Source organism: Pristiophorus japonicus, chromosome 4, assembly GCF_044704955.1.
Source record: "Pristiophorus japonicus isolate sPriJap1 chromosome 4, sPriJap1.hap1, whole genome shotgun sequence".
In the NCBI taxonomy this organism is placed as follows: domain Eukaryota; kingdom Metazoa; phylum Chordata; class Chondrichthyes; family Pristiophoridae; genus Pristiophorus; species Pristiophorus japonicus.
The window spans coordinates 198,105,021-198,121,751 of NC_091980.1; the positions used below are offsets into that span (position 1 = coordinate 198,105,021).

At 48.0% G+C, this 16,731-nt stretch overlaps 1 protein-coding gene across 1 annotated transcript in view; it reads left to right on the top strand.

The window, feature by feature from the left end:
* The window catches only part of LOC139262282 (formin-1-like), a 654,821-nt gene extending 639,669 nt beyond the window's left edge, over positions 1-15,152 (top strand). Inside the window, exon 18 of the mRNA XM_070877435.1 lies at positions 14,908-15,152. Coding sequence (XP_070733536.1) covers positions 14,908-14,952 — 45 coding nt within the window. The 3' untranslated portion in view covers positions 14,953-15,152. The remainder of the gene's footprint in view (positions 1-14,907) is intronic.
* Positions 15,153-16,731: the final 1,579 nt, after the last annotated feature.

Sequence of the window (16,731 nt, forward strand, 5' to 3'; positions counted from 1 at the left end):
CCCTCCGGAATCCCACCACACATGAACAGCTCAGGTACAATCAGTACCATGGAACCACCAGGAACATCATTGATCATTGAGCACAACACATTGCACCCAGATAGGTCAGGAATCAATTGATAGAACAACGCTTCTGGTGACCACTTTCTCCTTTCCTGAGTTAGTGACATAAAGCCCCTCTGCATTAATAAGCTTTGTTATCCCTTCACTACGCTTTTAAAGTTGCATTAAAGAATGTTGAAACCATTCAGACAACTTTTATATCAATGACATTGTGAAAGTGAAGCTGCTGTTCACAGACACTGTGGGCTCATTTTTCCCCAGTGATTTGCGGCATTTTCTTTGGAGCAGGCTGCTTTTTTTGGTCTAAGTTAAAAAAAACAGTTTCCTCAATCAATTTGCACCAGCATAACTCAATTAATTAAAAAAAATTTTAGGCACATTTTTTTTCAGCCAAAGGGGGCGTAACCTGCCACCCACGACAATTCTGGCCATTTAGGCAAGTTTAGCCAGCTGAGAGTTACTCCAGTTCTTCTTAGGCCAGCATATGTGGCCTCTGCAGAAAAACCTTCTGGAGAGTTAAAGAAATCGGTGCAGGTAAGGAAATTGGCATAGGTAAGTGTCATGTATGTAACCTTCATGTAACTGTAACCTTCATGTAACAACACTGCATACTGTATACAGCTAGGAAATGCACACCTTGACCACAGAGGGTGAATTTGTGGGAGACACTCCTCACCTGATCATCCAGGTATATAAAGGGAGGTCCCACGCAGGGTCTGCACTTCTTGGTCCTGTGAATAAAGGTTCAGGTCAGAGAGTGATCTTGTCTGCAGAATGTGCCTTGTGTGAATTTATAGTAGTGTGTAAGGACATAACATTTGGTGACGAGAAACGGGAAGCAACGACTCACGAGAATGGCCAACGGTAGCACAGAGGAATGGTACTGTGTTGGTGAGGACTGGGATGATTTCGTTGAGAGGCTCCAGCAGAGCTTTGTCACGAAGGGCTGGCTGGGAGAGGCAGCGGCTGACAAGCGAAGGGCGTATCTACTGACCAGCTGTGGACCTAAGACGTACGCGCTGATGAAAGACCTGCTCGCACCTGAGAAGCTGGCGGACAAAACCTTTGAGGAGCTCAGCAAACTGATCGGTGAGCACCTCAAACTGGCGAGCAGTATACACATGGCCCGACACCGATTCTATACGCACCAACGTCGGGACGGGCAGAGCATACCGGACTTCGTTGCGAACCATTGGCGCTTGGCTAGCCTCTGTAAGTTCACAGACGCCTGCAGGGGGGAGATGTTACGGGATTTCTTCATTGAGGGCATTGGTCATACCGGGAATTTTAGAAAGCTAATTGAGACCAAGGACTTGACCTTGGAAGCAGCGGCGTTGAAGGCTCAAACCTTCATGGCGGGGGAGGAGGAAACCAAGATAATATACGCGCGCAACTCTGCTTCCAACATGGCGATGGAGCAGGGAGTTAACATTGTAAATGCGACTCAGAACCCCGCAGGCAGGCAAGGGCAATTCGACACCAACCAGGCAGTAACAGGCTCTAGAGTGGGTCCTCAACAGAGATAATGGCAGGTTGAACGGACATTCACACCATCACAAGGGACAATACGTCCCGGGATGGGGCCATTGACACCCACTAACAGAGTGCTCAAGAGTAATCAAAGAGACAATCAGAGAGGAATGCCTGGTAACAGCTCTTTTGTTCACAACAATCTCAGCTCATGCTGGAGGTGCGGGGGCAGACATGCTGCAAAAACCTGCAGGTTTCAACAATTCATCTGCAGAAATTGTAACTTCAGTGGACACTTAGCCAGAATGTGCAGGAAGCCCACAGCGAGGCTAATTTACGAGGCAGATGAATCACAAGAGGGGTCTGCAAAGCAGGGTTATGCTTGGGACACAACAATGGACGCTAAAGTTCAGCGGGTTCAGGTGGCAAACATCCACAGCTTATATACAAAAACGCCACCTATGATGATGAAAGTACTATTAAACGGCATCCCGGTACACATGGAGCTGGACACGGGTCAGCCAGTCACTTATGAGTGTCCAACAATTCGAGAAACTATGGCCACTCAGAGCTAGCAGACCCAGACTAGAACGCATTGACACGCAATTACAGACGTACACCAAAGAGATCATTCCCAGTGCTAGGCAGTGCAATGTTGGTGGTCACACATAATGGATCAGAGAATCGGCTGCCACTCTGGATTGTCCCGGGAAATGGTCCCGCGTTTTTGGGGAGGAGCTGGCTAGCCGAGATGAACTGGAAATGGGGGGATGTGCACGCCATTTCATCTGTGGAGCGAAGTTCATGCTCACAGGTCCTACAGAAATTTGAGTCACTATTTCAACCTGGTGTTGGGACTTTCAAAGGTACCAAAGTAGTGATACGCATCACCCCAGACGCCAGACCAGTGCACCATAAAGCCAGAGCTGTGCCGTATGTGATGCGGGAGAAAATTGAGAGTGAGTTGGACAGGTTGCTAAGAGAGGGCATAATTTCGCCCATTGAATTCAGCGACTGGGCAAACCCCATCGTCCCTGTCCTAAAAACGGATGGCTCGGTCAGGATCTGTGGCGACTACAAGGCCACTATCAACCGAGTGTCACTACAAGACCAATACCCGCTTCCGAGAGCGGAGGATCTTTTTGCCACGCTGGCAGGCGACAAGCTGTTCACCAAGTTGGACCTCACTTCAGCCTACATGACCCAGGAACTGGCTGAAAAATCCAAGCTACTGACCACCATCACCATGCACAAGGGGCTGTTTGTCTACAACAGGTGTCCGTTTGGCATTCGTTCAGCAGCCACTATCTTTCAAAGGAAAATGGAAAGCCTGCTCAAATCCATTCCTGGAACAATCATATTTCAGGATGACATCCTTATCACGGGTCGAGACACCGAGGAACACCTCCACAACCTGGAGGAGGTGCTACGCCGACTGGACCAGGTAGGCCTGCGACTAAAGAAGTCCAAGTGTGTGTTTTTGGCCCCAGAGGTCGAGTTTTTGGGCAGGGCGGTTGCTGCAGACGGGATCCGGCCTACCGAATCCAAAACGGAGGCGATTCGTCGTACACCCAGGCCTGGCAACACATTGGAGTTGCGTTCATTTCTGGGCCTATTGAACTATTTCGGGAACTTTATGCTGAACTTAAGCACATTGTTGGAGCCGCTACATGTGCTCCTACGTAAGGGTTGCGATTGGTTTTGGGGGGACTGTCAGGAACGGGCTTTCAATCGGGCGCGGAACCTGCTTTGTTCTAATAAGCTGTTGACTCTGTACAACCCCTGTAAGAAATTGGTTTTGACATGTGATGCATCATCCTATGGGGTTGGGTGTGTGTTGCAGTAGAGTAATGATGAGGGCCAACTCCAACCTCTGGCTTATGCCTCCAGGTCGCTCTCCCAAGCAGAAAGGGGATATGGGATGGTTGAAAAGTAAGCACTCGCATGTGTCTACGGGGTGAAAAAGATGCACCAGTACCTTTTTGGCAGAAGGTTCGAGTTAGAAATGGACCATAAGCCGTTAATAACCCTGTTGTCAGACAGCAAAACTGTCAATGCCAATGCATCAGCTCGCATACAGCGATGGGCTGTCACGCTGGCTGTATATGACTACACCATACGGCACCGGCCAGGCACCGAAAATTGCACTGACGCACTCAGCAGGCTTCCACTGGCCACCACTCAGGGGGCAGCGGGGCAAAGCGCTGAGATGGTCATGGCTGTCGATGCTTTTGACAGCGCAGGCTTCCCCATCACAGCCCACCAGATCAAAACCTGGACAAACAGAGATCCCCTCCTATCCTTGATTAAGAAATGTGTCCTGACTGGGGATTAGGCGCCCGCACACGGAGCATGCCCTGAGGAGGTCAGACCATTTCACAGATGGATGGATGAGCTCTCCATCCAAGCCGACTGCCTACCTTGGGGCAGCCAGACAGTCATGCCCTAGAAGGGAAGTGAAGCATTCATCAGGGAACTCCACAGCGAGCACCCAGGCATTGTGCTGATGAAGGCCATTGCCCGGTCACATGTATGGTGGCCGGGAATTGATTCAGACCTGGAACACTGTGTTCGCAGGTGCACGACGTGTGCCCAGCTGGGCAATGGCCCCTGGGAGGCCCCACTCAGCCCGTGGCCCTGGCCCACCAAGCCATGGTCACGTATTCACGTAGACTACACGGGCCCGTTCATGGGAAAAATGTTCCTCGTTGTTGCTGATGCGTACTCGAAATGGATCCAGTGCATCATATTGAATTCGTGCACGACATCCACCACTGTGGAGAGTCTGTGTGCGGTCTTTGCGACCCACGGCTTGCCGGACATCCTGGTTAGCGTCAACAACCCGTGCTTCACTAGCTATGAATTCCGGGAGTTCATGTCGGGTAATGGCATCAAACATGTCAGGACAGCACCGTTCAAGCCGGCTTCCAATGGCCAGGCGGAACGTGTGGTCCAAATCATAAAACAAGGCATGCTCTGGATTCAAGGACCCTCCCTTCAATGCCGCCTATCGCGCTTCCTGCTGGCCTATAGGTCCCGACCGCATTCGCTCGCGGGAGTCCCACCCGCGGAACTACTCATGAAACGTACATTAAAAACTCGGCTGTCCCTCATTCATCCAGTTCTGTCAGACATTGTTGAGGGCAAGTGCCAGTCCCAAAATGAGTGCCATGACCGTAACTCAAAGGGGAGATGTATAGATATCGATGACCCTGTATTTGTTCTCAATCACGCTTTGGGACCCAAGTGGCTTGAGGGTACTGTAATTGATAAAGAGGGGAATAGGGTCATAGTGGTCAGACTTAACAATGGACAGATATGCCGCAAGCATCTGGACCAAGTAAAAAAAAGGTTCAGCATGGACACTGAGGAACCTGAGGAAGATCATGAGATGCTGCCCACACCACCACCAGTGAACGAGCAACAAAAACTTTCAGCAGCATGCACAGTTGCTGCGGCCAGCCCGGACGAGCCGGAATCACCACAGTTGACAGAGACGTGTGCCAAGGCTCAACAACCAGAGCCCCAACTGCGGCGCTCCACGAGAGAGCGTTGACCGCCCGAAAGACTTAATCTTTGACCCATAAGATGTTGGGGGGAGGTGATGTCATGTATGTAACCTTCATGTAACAACAGTGCATACTTATACATCTAAGAAATGCACACCTTGACCACAAGGGGTGAATTTGTGGGAGACACTCTTCACCTGGTCATGCAGGTATATAAAGGGAGGTCCCACGCAGGGTCATCACTTCTTGGTCCTGTGAATAAAGGTTCAGGCCAGAGAGTGACCTTGTCTGCAGAATGTGCCTCATGTGAATTTATAGTAGTGTGTAAGGACACAACAGTAAGTACAGCAGATGCCCGGACAGCAGCAGCAGGAAAGGTAGGAGAGGGGGGGAGAGGGGGTGGGAGGGGGTGGGTGGGGGTGGGGCAGGAGAGAGAGAGGGAGTGGGGGGGGTGGGGGGAGAGAGAAGGGGGTGAGGGAGCAGGGGGGAAGAGAGAAGGGGGTATGGGGGAAGCCTTTCGGGTGTAGTTAGGTGCGGGGACCGGGAGTGGGGAGGCCATTCGGCCTGGGATAGGGGCAGGGGGAGTGGACTGGGAGGCGACTCGGCCTGGGATAGGGGCAGGGGGAGCAGATCGGGAGGCCATTCGGGCTGTGCTAGGGGCGGGACCGGCAAGGCACTCGGGGCTCGGGGTGGGCAGGGGAGCTGGAGCTGGACCGGCACCAGCAAGGCGCTCGGGGCGGGCTATGGAAGCATACTGGCAAGCCCTACGGCCAGGGCTAAGGGCGGGGGTTTCCGGATGACCCCGCCATGAATCAGCCTGGTGTCCGGACTCTGGAACATTCCAGATCTGGAATTCTGGACTTTGGATATTGCATCTATACCAATAAAGCTGCTTGTATAAGAGGCACACAGTTTTCTTTTCCTAGTTGGCCTCTTGAAATCCACATCTCCATTCACCCCAGCTGAGCTGGGAGAGAACCTTTTCCTCCAACAAGCTGTCTATTCGGATGTCCCTGTCACTACTAGCTGTTCCTGCTCACTCATGCTGAGTACATCACCACATGCAGGCCCCTGTAACTCACTGTCCAATCTTCAATCTTTGTGATGGTGTTATTTAAATTATTATACATTCACGGGATATGGGCGTCGCTGATTTATTGCCCATCCCTAATTTCCCTTGAGAAGGTGGTGAGCCGCCTTCTTGAACCACTGCAGTCCACATGCTGTAGGTACTCTCACAATGCTGTTAGGGAGGGAGTTCCAGAATTTTGACCAAGTGACGGTGAAGGAATGACGATATACTTCCAAATTAGAATGGTGTGTAACTTAGAGGGGAGCTTGGAGGTGGTAGTTTTCCCATGAGCCTGCTGCCCCTGTCTTTCTAGGTTGGAGAGGTCGCAGATTTGGAAGGTGCTGTCGAAGAAGTCTTGGCGAGTTGCTGCAGTGCATCTTGCACGTGTACACACTGCAGCCACGGTGCGTCATTAGATAAGGAGTGAATGTTTAAGGCAGTGCCAATCAAGCAGGATGTTTTGCCCAAGATAGTGTTGAGCTTCTTGAATGTTGTTGAGCTGCACTCATCTAGGAGAGCGGAGAGTATTCCATTTCAATCCTGATGTATGCCTTGTAGATGGTGGAAAGGCTTTGGGGAGTCAAGAGATGAGTCACTCGTCACCGAATGCTCAGCCTCTGACCAGCTCTTGTAGCCACAGTGGGTGGTTCAGTTAAGTTTCTGGTCAATGGTGAACCCCAGGATGTTGATGGTGGGGGATCCAGCGATGGTAATGCTGTTGAATGTTAAGGGGCGGTAGTTAGACTCTTGCTTGTTGGAGATAGTCATTGCCTGGCGCAAATGTTACTTGCCACTTATCAGTCCAAGCCTGAATGTTGTCTAGGTCTTGCTGCATGCTTCATTATCTGAGGAGTTGCAAATGGAACTGAACACTGTGCAATCAGTGAACATCCCCACTTCTGACCTTATGATGGAGGGACGATCATTGACCAAACAGTTGAAGATGGATGGGCCTAGGACACTGCCCTGAGGAACTGCCATGATGGTGCCTCCTCAGAAAATTGTCCTTCTCAAAGGTGTGTTGTTCTGCATGGTCTGTTCTGAGAAAGATCTTGAGGAAAGAATTACATAGTTGCATCGAGCTACTTCCAGGCTGGAGCAGGCGACATCTGTTACATCTCCCAGTTCACCATCCACTCCTGTATGAGGTAGGTCACGGAGGCTCTGTATGGAAGGAGAGTGTAATGACTCAAGAGTCTGGTTACTGTAAACTCTTATCAGGTGCAACCTGATCCATCTTTATTCCAGCCTGAGAATGCCTGAGTGACAAAGATACCCAGCTTATATACAGGTGACCAAGCACACATGCCACATGCGTACAGTCCGATGACCTCCGACCGCGGTGCCCTCTGGTGTTTGGTGACCCCCAAGCATTAATACATAACAACATCCCCCTTTTAAAATCTGAACAACAGTTTTTTTTACAAATTAAGACAGTCTGGGGCTTTCCTCTCACGACTTGATTGTCTCAGTTCAACTTTGGCTCTGGGCGAGCGTTCTGAGTCCGTTGAGACTGAGGGCTGAGTAGCCGATCTGATGGGAGTGGTCATGACCACATCAGAGACTGAAGGTTCAGAGTCAGTAATGTCAGCAAAGTCCTCTGATGAGTGAACAATAGTTTGTTGGTTACTAACTGCATCTTCCTCACTTAGTTCCAGTTCACCTGTGTGCCGCAGTTTAACCTGTTCAAGCTGTTTCCTGCATGTTTGCCCATTCTTGAGCATGACAATAAACACTCTGTTACCCTCCTTGGCTGTAACAGTGCCGGCGATCCACTTTGGACCTTGACCATAGTTCAGTATATAAACCGGATCGTTGAACGAGATGTCACGTGACACGCCAACACGACCATGACACCATTGCTGACTTTGACGTCTGTTTTCAACACGATCATTCAAATCAGGATGAACAAGCGAAAGCCTGGTCTTGAGATTTCTTTTCATCAGTAGTTCAGCAGGAGAAACCCCAGTAAGTGTATGAGGTCTTGATCTGTAACTGAGCAATATACATGACAACCGTCTCTGCAGTGATCCCTGAGTTACACGTTTCATACTTTGCTTGATTGTTTGAACGGCATGCTCTGCTTGACCATTAGAAGCACGCTTGAATGGAGCTGATCTCACATGTCCGATGCCATTGAGTTTCAGGAACTCCTGGAACTCAGGACTTGTGAAACGAGATCCGTTGTCGCTCACAACAAAAGTCAGACAAACCATGAGTAGGAAACATGATACGAAGGCTCTCAATGGTAGCTGTAGACATGCTGGAGAACATAATAATACACTCTGTCCACTTAGAATATGCATCTACTACAACAAAAAACATCTTTCCTAGGAACGGGCCCGTAAAATCAATGTGGATCCTCGACCATGGTTTGGATGGCCATGACCAAAGACTCAGCGAAGATTCCGCTGGTACTTTACTTAGCTGCATGCAAGTATTGTACTGATGCACACATAATTCCAGATCAGAGTCAATTCCAGGCCACCATATATGAGACCTAGCAATGGACTTCATCATGACAATACCAGGATGAGTGCTATGAAGTTCACATACAAATTTTTCTCGACTTTTCTTCGGCATGATTACACGATTACCCCACAGTAAACAGTCTGACTGAATGGACAACTCATCCTTGCGATGGTTGTAAGGTTTGGTCTCCTCACACATCTCCATAGGTATGGCAGACCAATCACCACTGAGTGCACACTGTTTCACAAGCGATAAAATAGAGTCATGGCTGGTCTAGATCCTAACTTGTTGAGCAGTGACAGGGGTTCCTTCACTCTCAAAAGCATCCATTACTAACAATAGATCTGCAGGTTGAGGCGTCTCCATCTCAGTTGTCGGTAAGGGCAGACGACTCAGTGCATCGACACAATTCTCAGTACTAGGTCTATGACAGATGATGTAATCATAGGAAGACAATGTCAGCGCCCACTTTTGAATGCGGGACGATGCATTGGTATTAATACCTATGTTTTCCGCAAACAATGAAATGAGTGGCTTGTGATCCGTTTCTAGTTCAAAACGAAGACTAAACAGGTACTTGTGCATTTTTTTTTACCCCATACACACAGGCCAAAGCTTCTTTCTCTACCATACTGAATGCTCTTTCTGCTTTAGACAGACTTCTCGAAGCTTCCGCAACAGGTTGTAGCTTGCCCGATTAATTTGCTTGTTGGAGTACGCAGCCAACCCTATATGATGAAGCATCACAGGCCAATACAAGATGCTTATACGGATCATAATGAACAAGCAACTTGTTTGAACATAGCAGATTCTTGTCTTTCTCAAAGGCTCTATCTTGAGACGTACCCCAGAACCAGTTGTCGCCTTTGTTTAGTAACACATGCAGTGGCTCAAGTAAAGTGCTCAATCTGGGTAAGAAATTATCAAAGTAGTTGAGTAGCCCAAGGAACGAACGCAGCTCCATCACATTCTGAGGCCTGGGTGCATTTTTGATGGCCTCAGTTTTCGAATCAGTGGGCCTGATGCCATCAGCAGCAATCTTACTCCCAAGGAATTCGACTTCAGGTGCCATGAATACACACTTCGAGCGTTTCAGCCTGAATCCCATTTTGTCCAAACGCTGTAGGACTTCTTCAAGATTGTTCAGATGTTCAGCAGTGTCACGACCTGTGACCAGAATGTCATCTTGAAACACGACAGTTCTTGGAACGGACTTCAGTAAACTCTCCATACTCCTCTGAAATATGGCTGTAGCCGAACGAATCCCAAAAGGACACCTGTTGTAGATGAACAGTCCTCTATGGGTGTTGATGCAGGTGAGTTTCTTCGAAGTGTCGACAATCTCCTGGGTCATATAGGCCGACGTCAGATCCAGTTTCGTGAACGACTTTCCACAGCTAGCATGGCGAACAGGTCATCAGTCCTCGGTAATGGGTACTGATCCTGTTTCGAAAATCGATTAATCATAACCTTGTAGTCTCCACAAATCCTGACAGTGCCATCATCCTTCAATGTAGGAATGGGATTAGCCCACTCGTTAAACTCGACCGGTGATATGATTCCTTCACGCTGGAGTCTGTCAAGCTTAATTTCAACCTTCTCCCTCATCATGTACGGAACAGACCGAGCTTTGTGATAGACGGGCCTTGCATTGGAGTTCAGGTGAATCTGCACCTTGGCTCCCATAAAATTACCAATGCCCGGTTCAAACAAAGAAGGAAACTTTTTCAATACTTGAGCACACGAAGTATCGTCCACCGAGGACAACATCTTGACGTCATTCCAGTTCAGCTTGATTTTCTTGAGCCAATTCCTGCCAAACAGCGTTGGACCATTACCTGGGATAATCCATAATGGTAGCTCGTGAACCACACCGTCATATGACACCTCGATTGCTGCACTGCCGAGCACTGGTATGAGTTCCTTAGTGTAAGTATGCAACCTGGCATTGACTGGACTCAGCTTCGTTTTTGCAGCCTTAGTGTCCCACAGCTTGTCGAATGTCCTTTGGCTCATTATCGACTGGCTCGCACCCGTGTCCAGCTCCATTGATACAGGCATGCCATTCAGCTTCACATTAAATGACTATCAGCTGGCTCTTGCTCAGGAACGAGTACAGTCCATTCACTTCCTCTTCAGGTTGCGTATCTGGGCCATCACCGAACTGGTCCTCATCAACCACGTGGTGAGCCACACCACGCTTGCCCCGTTGTGGACACATCCTGTGAAGATGCCCCACTTTCGAACATCCATTGCATGAGTATTGTCTAAACCGACACTGGATGAGGCCGATGATTACCCCCACAACGCCAACAAGGTGAAATCTGGTTCGAACCAGTTGGCGGGCTCTGAACAGCGGCAGGTTTCGCGCAAGCAGCTCTGCCCGAAAACAACACCATCTTGTTTACAGTACTTGCCATGGAACTCCGACTCATCGATGATATCTGCCTCAAATTATCATCCATCGTCATGCATACCTGGCAGTTGCGATGGCCTTTTTCAAATCCAGTGTCTCTGCAGCCAACAGCTTCCTGAGGATCGCATCATGGCTGATGCCTCTCACGAAGACATCACGCAGCATGTCTTCCAGCATGTTCCCAAACTTATACGGCACAGCAAGATGTCACAGGTCGGTGACAAATCCCGACACGACCTGGCCCTCAGCACGAACATGCGTGTAGAAACGGTAGCGTGATATGATGATCGCCTCTTGTGGCTTCAGATTGTCACCCACCAACATACACAATTCCTCCTACCCTTTTTCCGCTGGACGTACAGGCGAGAGAAGATTCTTCATGAGGCCGTAAATTTTCAGACCACAAACGGTGAGGAGAACTGCCCTGCACTTAACTGCATAGGCCTCTGCCTCCATGCCGTTGGCCACAAAATACTAATCCAGGCGGTCGACAAAATTCGCCCAATCCTCCATGAATCTCTCCAGGATTCCAACTGTGCCCATTGTGCATGCGAAGGTTCTTAAATTACCTCGTCGCCAATTGTAATGACTCAAGAGTCTGGTTACTGTAAACTCACTCAGGTGCAACCTGATCCATCTTTATTCCAGCCTGAGAGTGCCTGTGTGACAAAGACACCCAGCTTATATACAGGTGACCAAGCACGCATGCCACATGCGTACAGTCCGATGACCTCCGCCTGCTGGTGTCTGGTGACTCCCAAGCATTAATACATAACAGAGAGCTGAATACATTTCATTCTCTATTGCCAGAGAAAAGCAGGTGGAGCGAGCACGTGGCTTTGCCAAAATAGCAGGCTTTCCCATAGTGTAGATTGCCATTGACTGCACACATGCTGCTTTGCGAGTGCCGCATCTCAATTCGGAGATGAACCGCAACCAGAAGGGATTCCACTCTCTCAATGTCCCACTGATGTGCAACCATATGCAGCAGATCATGCAGGTCAATGCTCGGTATCCTGGTAGCATGCTTGCTATCCTTCATTCTGTGGCAGTCTGCTGTACCATCAGCATTTGAGGCACCACAATAAACCAGAAGGTGGTTACTTGGCAACAAGGGTTATCCACTGATGGCCTGGCATGTATATAAGAAAGCAATGCTGCCACAAGGAATCTGATAAAGCAGACCATTGGCGTCCTTCAGCAATGCTTCCCCTGCCCGGGTCTGCTCTGGAGGAGCCCTGAATTACTCACCAGAGAGCGTCTCAAGATTCGTCGTGTTTTGCTGCATGCTGCATAACCTCACCGTCATGAGGGCACAGCCATTGCCACCAGGCATATGGTGACCAGCTAAGAAGGAAGAAGAAGTGAAACTGCAAGTGTGGAGGCAACCAAAACAACCCCTTGCTGCCTGGGCAGTTCGTGATCGACTCATCCAACTGCAGACAATCTCAATTCCCCATTCACCAATAGTCTCACACCTTACCTTTCCTCTGTTACTGACCATCACAGTGTCCTCTTGGCCACAATGCTACAAAAAAAGCCACCACAAAACAAACTTTCCAAACCAACTTTATGAATCAAACCATTGCAATATTTCGTTCAAAAGTCAACTGATCACCCTTGTGCATTTCCTTAGCACCTGTCTTCTGTATGTCTTTGCCTGCCCTAGTGCTCCTATGCAGTGCTAGCCCAGTGGCTGCACATGGCTGGTGGAAAGCTGTTGATTTTCAATGTGGGAAACTGCAGATGACCTCGAAGAATGGCTTCGAGCAGCTCTGGTCTAGTAGGCCTGGCTTCGGGCAGCAGCAATCTGGGCTGGCTGACTGACAGACAGCAGCATGGGTACTGGCGGAGTGGCAGTGGTGAGAAGATGAATGTTGTCATCCTGAAAGAGGTCTTCATCTGAGTCCAATGCAACAGAACTCAAGTGCAACCTCGCCACCTGGGGAGCTGGCATCTGCGCTACCCTTTCCCCTGGCTGCAGCCCACTCATGTCCGGTGACTCATCATGTACCACCTCTAATCTACCCTCTAAAGTTTGTGCGGACCCAGTATCTGTGCTGGTGGCTGTGACTGTCAGATCGAGTGACAATGTTTCTTCTTCATCATCACCACTGTCCTCTTCCTCTTCTTGCACCACTCTCTTGCCAGTTTGGATTTCTTGGGTCTCTGAAATGAGAAAGGCACAAGGTAGGGTTGTGGTGAAGGGGAGTGGGGTGGGGGGAGAAACAAGAGGTGCATACCTATACTATCTGCAGCTTGCAAATCAGAAGAGATTGTGGGTTGAAGGGGAAGTAATATATGAGAAGGAGGATTAGTTAGGAGCATACCATCATATTCAATGGTTTCAGTGCCGCTGCTGGCCATGGCCTCGGTCATTCCGATTATGACGAGCACTATCTCCGAGAGAGAGAGAGAGAGGTCAGCATATGGAGGCACACCTTTCAAGTTAGCAGCTGCTGCCTACGATTCTGTGCCGCCTTGTCCTGTAAGAGAGAGGAGGGTGTGGCTCACAGTGTTTGGCTGATGTGGCTGTCATGGTTGGCAGTGTGTGCAAGCTGTGAGATGTGGGTGTGAGGCTTACAGCGGTGCTAAGTGTGTGAGGGTGAGATGGAGCATATGAATGTGAAGTATGAGTCGTGTTTGAAAGAGATTGTTGGTGGGTGAGTGATGGGGGTGTGGTGAATTGAGGAGTGTATGAGGTTAGTGGTGCAGTTTGTGGGATATGGCATTTGAAGATGAATTCACTAACCTTGACCACTCGTGTGAGGTCATTAAACTTCTGCTTGCACTCCATCCAGATCCTCGGGGCTACACTGCTTACATTGATAGTGACAACTATCTGCTCCCATTCCCTTCTCAGCATCTGTCTTGAGGGCCTCCTGGCCTCCTGTGGATATAATACCTCTGTCTACCTCCTGCAACAGAGCCTCGAGTGCTGCATCAGAAAATCTGGGAGCCTTCTCTCTGTCATGTTGCACCATCTCCACTAGGTCACACGCTCCTCTACAATAGCTTTCAGCACCTGCTGCAGCCAGAATGCACCTCTTCTTTAAGAGCTGCAGGCTAGCTTTAATTGATGCTAACCTTGTATGAATTTGGACCCCCTGCTGGATTGCGCAGCCACTCAGCAGTACGTTTAGCACTGGGCTGCATGCCACTATAATTTAAATTAGCAGGTCGGACCCATTTTCAGGGGCTATCGAATTTTTAGCCCTATGCCTCTAGAAATGAACCCCAGTGCTTGGCCTTATTAACCTGCATCGCTACTTTTCATGATTTGTGTTTTAATTATTAGTAATAATATTTTAATAATCCAGGCCTCCTCATTATTCCTAACAACATGTAACACCTCACACTTATCTGTATTGAAATTTATTTGCCAGCATAAAGGTACAGTGGGCAGTCAGGCACTGACAGGCTGCACAATAGCAGATGAGAGGTTTCACAATGCAGCTAGATGTCAAGCTGGTTGAATGTGTGTTTGTCTGAGATACATGAAGGCATATAAGTAATAGTCAGATTACTCGGTTCAGATAACCGCCGCCACCCCCCCACCCACTCGAAATCTCCACTGTGGGCAGTCTTGAGGCGTCACTGATGTGGAGAGCTTACTGTTCCAGCTTGGAGAGGATCATGATGTTGGGTGGTCCTCCCACGGTCTTAAAAAGAGAACAAAATGTAAAAGGAAAAGAACAGATAGAGTAATACAAAAAGGCAATTATTTTTATTCAAAGTTTTGAGTTGAGAGACAATTTTCGAGTCTTAAATTAAATTTTAAAATGTAACTTTTATCAAAATCTACTGAGTAACCTTGTTAATTAAGTTCATGTGGATTTTGGATTTCACAGGCAGTTGAGAAATAAGAGCTGTAAATGACAAGATTATTTTGTCTTACAAAACAGAAAGAAAGACTCCGCCAGAGGGAGGCAAGTGTGACCACCAACTGATGGAAACCTACAAGTAAAAGAATCCTGTGACTTGATGCTTTGTATGCAGTCAAAATTTGAGGAATGCTTGTTGAAAGACTTACACATCTTCACATTGCTTATCTCCCTATGACAACCCACCAAGGAGGTTTTAATTCCTATGATGACATCAAAAGAGCCTTTATTCATTCCAAAAGGCTGTAATATATTCTTGTTTATAGTTGGCACAGAAAGTATGTATTCTGCCATCACACAATTTAGATTTAGATGCTTAATTAAAATTGTATCTAATTATTGTATATTCCATGGAATTCCAGCAAAGAGGATCCTGGAAACCAAAATTCCATCAGGAAGGTATTTTCTTTTGGAACTTAGGCCTATTACAAGTAAACTGCACTGCAGGACAATTATAAAGTTTTTGAAAATGTAATCACATGTTGAAATATTCTGATATAATATTACAGCTGTAGCTGCTACAAAATTCAGTAACAATGTAAACATTTTTTCCCATTTTTATATTCTGTTCAGTACTTCCTGCACCTCATTATAACACACCACAAACTCTGTTAAACCAGGTTAAACTATCGATAATATACCCATCAATACAATGCACATTGGCTTCCAAAAAACAAAGGGTCTACTGTACATATAGAAACCTATTCGAAAACCAAGGCAAAGACAAACTTCGCAGAAGATTCAGAGAAAGAATGTTACGTGGTACCGAAACGTGGCAATACCCAGTGGGTATTTTTATTTCTTTCATCTCTGCCAAGAGAACATTCAACTTGAAAAAGCATATCCAAAGAGATTTTCCAGTTGGTAATCCAAGAGCAGTGTCATTGCCAATAGTTGCATGATATAGAAACATAGAAACATAGAAAATAGGTGCAGAAGTAGGCCATTCGGCCCTTCGAGCCTGCACCGCCATTTAATAAGATCATGGCTGATCAGTCCCTCAGTACCCCTTTCCTGCTTTCTCTCCATACCCCTTGATCCCCTTAGCCGTAAGGGCCACATCCAACTCCCTCTTGAATATATCCAATGAACTGGCATCAACAACTCTCTGCGGCAGGGAATTCCATAGGTTAACAACTCTCTGAGTGAAGAAGTTTATCCTCATCTCAGTCCTAAATGGCCTACCCCTTATCCTAAGACTATGGCCCCTGGTTCTGGACTTCCCCAACATCGGTAACATTCTTCCTGCATCTAACCTGTCCAGTCCCGTCAGAATCTTATACGTTTCTATGAGATCCCCTCTCATCCTTCTAAACTCCAGTGAATAAAGGCCCAGTTGATCCAGTCTCTCCTCATATGACAGTCCAGCCATCCCTGGAATCAGTCTGGTGAACCTTCGCTGCATTCCCTCAATAGCAAGAACGTCCTTCCTCAGATTAGGAGACCAAAACGGAACACAATATTCCAGGTGAGGCCTCACTAAGGCCCTGTACAACTGCAGAAAGACCTCCCTGCTCCTGCATTCAAATCCCCTAGCTATGAAGACCAACATACCATTTGCCTTCTTCACCGCCTGCTGTACCTGCATGCCCACTTTCAGTGACTGATGAACCATGACACCCAGATCTCGTTGCACCTCCCCTTTTCCTAATCTGCTGCCATTCAGATAATATTCTGCCTTCGTGTTTTTGCCCCCAAAGTGGATAACCTCACATTTATCCACATTATACTGCATCTGCCATGTATTTGCCCACTCGCCTAACCTGTTCAAGTTACCCTGCAGCCTCTTAGCATCCTCCTCACAGCTCACACCGCCACCCAGTTTAGTGTCATCTGCAAACAATT